Genomic DNA, 3,484 nt, shown 5'->3' on the forward strand with positions numbered 1-3,484 from the left:
GGTGTAACTCCTCACTGGCATTGCAGACTAGGAGTAACCTGGCCTTCTGAGAACGAATGTGTGTCAACCCGACTCCTTCAGAATGTCATTGGTCCAGGGCCAGACACATTTCAGCTCGAAGGCTGTATTTGATTGGCTAACGCTGGTGTCAGTCATGCAGTAGCTTCCCTCCTATTGGCTGAACCGGCCCTGCCCCGCGCAGCTTCGCTATATAATGCTGGGAGCTGCAAAAGTGAGCGGCACGATTCTGAGGTTCTACTTTCTGGCCGCGTTGGAGAGATTTGTGGGGCGAAAGACAACAGAAAAACTGCGAGGAACTACATAAAACTGCGAGGAACGAGCTGATTAACTTCAGGTTAGTCGAAATTAACTCAATTTGTGTGCTCTGTGTTTGCTCTTGCCTGGATTTCCTGTGCTAACAATGCCTCCCTGTGTCTGTTATTAGCTGTTAGCTACGGTAACTAAGCTAACCTAGTTACCGTTGTATTTTCTGTGTTTTATTCATGTATTTTACTTATTAAAGGGGCATTCTCAGACACGTCTCCTTATGGACACTAGTTTAAGCTTAAGTTTAGAGTAGCGGTACAGGTCTCAAATCTATTTAATTTCATTTTTATCAGTGTAACTCAAGTTGTAGATTAATTGTTGTGCCGATTTTAGTAGAAACTCTCAGTTCAGAGATCTAGGACTTATTACTAGTAATTTCTCTCTTTCTATCTCAACTCTTGTCTGTCTTTCTCCCCCTCTCTCCCCTAGTATAAAACTCCAGATCTGCTGTAGTTCTAGTAGATATTAGAAGTGATTTCAGTCATCTAAGTTACACTTCTAGCTTATATTCAAATTTCCACATTTACAGTTGTGTACTAGGTGGTTTTACTATTCAAAATTGGTGTCATAAACTAAAACTACTTGTGTAAAGGCTATAAAAACTATTGGTGGATGGTATTTTTCACAAACCTGCAGCTTAATTTTTTACTATGCAAGAAACACAAATGTATGAGTGGTTTTGGCTGTTTAAAAATTAGGAATGGTTTTGTAGGAAGTTAATGTGCAAGTACTCCAGTTTGTAGATCTCCAACTAATGCTAGTAGAAATTCCAGAGATTTACTCTAGTTCTGGCAAGTTTAAGATAATGTTACAGATTGTCTTTTTTATTTATCTATTTTTAAAGCTTTCTAATGCACATTATTGTTAAATCAAACTACTTTTAGTTCTTAGTTCTTAATTTTTTCTTAGCTTTTGTACTAGCCAGAATTTCACATTAATGGATATCTGGATCTACAATATCTTATTTTCTACTTTCTAGCAAATATCCATGAGTGCATGCTAGCTTTCCCTTCACTTTTTGCCTTTCTTATATCTAAAATGCAAGTCTGACTGAACTTTGTTTTTCTCTTCTCAGGATTGGCGTCTTGCTGAACGTCCTTCTGAATTCATATTCCTTTCATCTACTTGCCAAAAGCTAGCAAGCTCCAAAGATCTCACCATGATGCAGATCAATCACGACACCTACTTCAACAAGCACTCTCTGCTGAACGTGATGAACCGCTTCATGGCGGCAGCCAACAACATGGACGAGACCATCATGGTGCCCAGCCTGCTGAGGGACATGCCCCTGGACGAGCAGGACGAGGCTATGGTCCCTGTCACCAATAACAACGAGCCCACCTGCCCGAGCAAACAGAGGGACATGTACGAGCACTACCTGCTGCTGAAGTCCCTCAAGAACGAGATGGAGTGGGGTTTGCTGAAGCGGGAGATGGCGGGTGGTGCCAGTTTCCTGGAGATGGCGGTGAAGCAGGAGGAGGAGCAGCAGCAACAGGTGAACAGTGAGCAGGCTGAGGAGTCTTCAGACCTGGAGAGCCAGTTCCACTTCCACCTCACTGGACTGTTTGGGGTGCTGTCCAAGCTCACCGTACAGGCTGACCACCTAACGAATAGATACAAGAGGGAAATTGGTGGCAGCAGCCTTCTGCGATAGAAACATTGACTCCTTATGTACTGAACTTGTTCCTGAAACTTTGGCTAGATAAATGGACAGGCACTGGACTGGGAGTGAGAGCCAAAGTTGCCTTCAGACTTTTAAACTTCTAAGAAATGCCACTAAACATCATCCTCAATCCATTTCCAGCTACAATGCTAGTCCAAAGTACTGCTAGCTGGTTTAAAGAGGGCATGGAAGGTAATGAATCTTGTTGCTGTTGGTCTCCTCAGCCTGAGGCCACGTGTAGCCTATAAACGTGGTTGGAGTCTAGGATTTGTTGGGGAAACCTTGAATGCTGGTAATTCTGTTTCTTCACTTGTGTTCATTTGAATTCTGTAGGCTTCACTGTACTGAACTCTGGTCAAAAAGTTGCAAGAAAGTTGGCAAGGTTCATTTCAAGGAGAAATATAGTGTGCCTTGTTTTTCCATGTTGTCCAATTTATCAGTTTGCCCTGTCCTAGTACATTTTGTTACCACTTGTTTTTAAAGATTGTCCTAAAATATTTCTAATTTTATATGAATTAATTAAATATTAAATAAAGTAGCCTTTTTTAGTACATGCAGTGTGGTTGGTGTTTGCTTTAAAATAATTCTTTCTTCATTCACTTTCATATGGGTGTTGCAAATCCTCAGTATTTATTAAAGGTGGTTTCCTCCTGAATGGAGAACCTGCTCCATTTACGTAATGGGATTTGGTAAGATGTGCGTTTCCCTGTATGGAATGCACTATTCAACAGGCATGTTGGAGCCTGTGTGGCTGTCCCTACACACCCTGGATTTATACTTAAGGCTGTCTTTAAACAAAACCTACAGGCTGCAGACGTCTCTAGTGGTGTTAAGAAGCTCTTAAGAAGCGAGGATTACATAACCTGCTTTGCGTAACATGGAAAGCCTGGTTTTAATTCTGAGTATTACTCATTACCTGGCTCAGGTGTGTTTTTAGGTTAGTGTGGGGACTAAGCTACTTATTGTAGTAGATCTCTGGGGAAAGGCCTAGAGCAGGGTTTCACTTCTGATACTGAAGACTCTGAGCTCTGTACATTTGGTGTTTCCCTTCTCCCACATTTGATTAAATTCTTAACAAGCCCCTTCAGAGTTGCAAGGAATCCACTAAAATGTACAGGAAAGGTTGCTTACAGACCAGATCACTGATCTTGGGTTCCTCAACTGCTTGAACTATTGGTAGAGATGCAATGAAATTAAAGGTACAGCTTTGGAAAACTTAAAATACACTAAAATTGTAAAACTTTATGAATATGAACTTATTAATTTGGGAGAAGTGTTCATAGTAGTGTCAATTGATAAAAAAAAGAATGTATCTGATTAATCACAACAAAATTCTGTGATTAATCACATTTTTGGTTTTCTTCAGACAAGTTTTTATAGTGGATATATAAATGTTAATAAAAAGAATGAATGTAACAAATGTAAAATGCAATAATTAAGTTATATTAGTGGAGTCAAGTATAGCGCTGAAAGTAGTGCTTTAACGTTGACAGC

At 40.3% G+C, this 3,484-nt stretch overlaps 1 protein-coding gene across 1 annotated transcript; it reads left to right on the forward strand.

The window, feature by feature from the left end:
• The first annotated feature begins 206 nt into the window (after positions 1 to 206).
• On the forward strand, positions 207 to 2,541 carry mid1ip1l (MID1 interacting protein 1, like). Its single transcript, XM_049484122.1, has 2 exons — positions 207 to 355; positions 1,403 to 2,541. The coding sequence occupies exon 2, from the start codon at positions 1,487 to 1,489 to the stop codon at positions 1,979 to 1,981; it is 495 nt and encodes a 164-aa protein (XP_049340079.1). The 5' UTR covers positions 207 to 355; positions 1,403 to 1,486; the 3' UTR covers positions 1,982 to 2,541.
• The last annotated feature ends 943 nt before the right edge of the window (positions 2,542 to 3,484 follow it).

Source organism: Astyanax mexicanus, chromosome 10 (assembly GCF_023375975.1).
Source record: "Astyanax mexicanus isolate ESR-SI-001 chromosome 10, AstMex3_surface, whole genome shotgun sequence".
Classification (NCBI taxonomy): Eukaryota; Metazoa; Chordata; class Actinopteri; order Characiformes; family Acestrorhamphidae; genus Astyanax; species Astyanax mexicanus.

Bases quoted from the DNA above. Each gene is read 5' to 3' on its own strand.
- mid1ip1l (XM_049484122.1), top strand. From the start codon at position 1,487: ATGATGCAGATCAATCACGACACCTACTTCAACAAGCACTCTCTGCTG.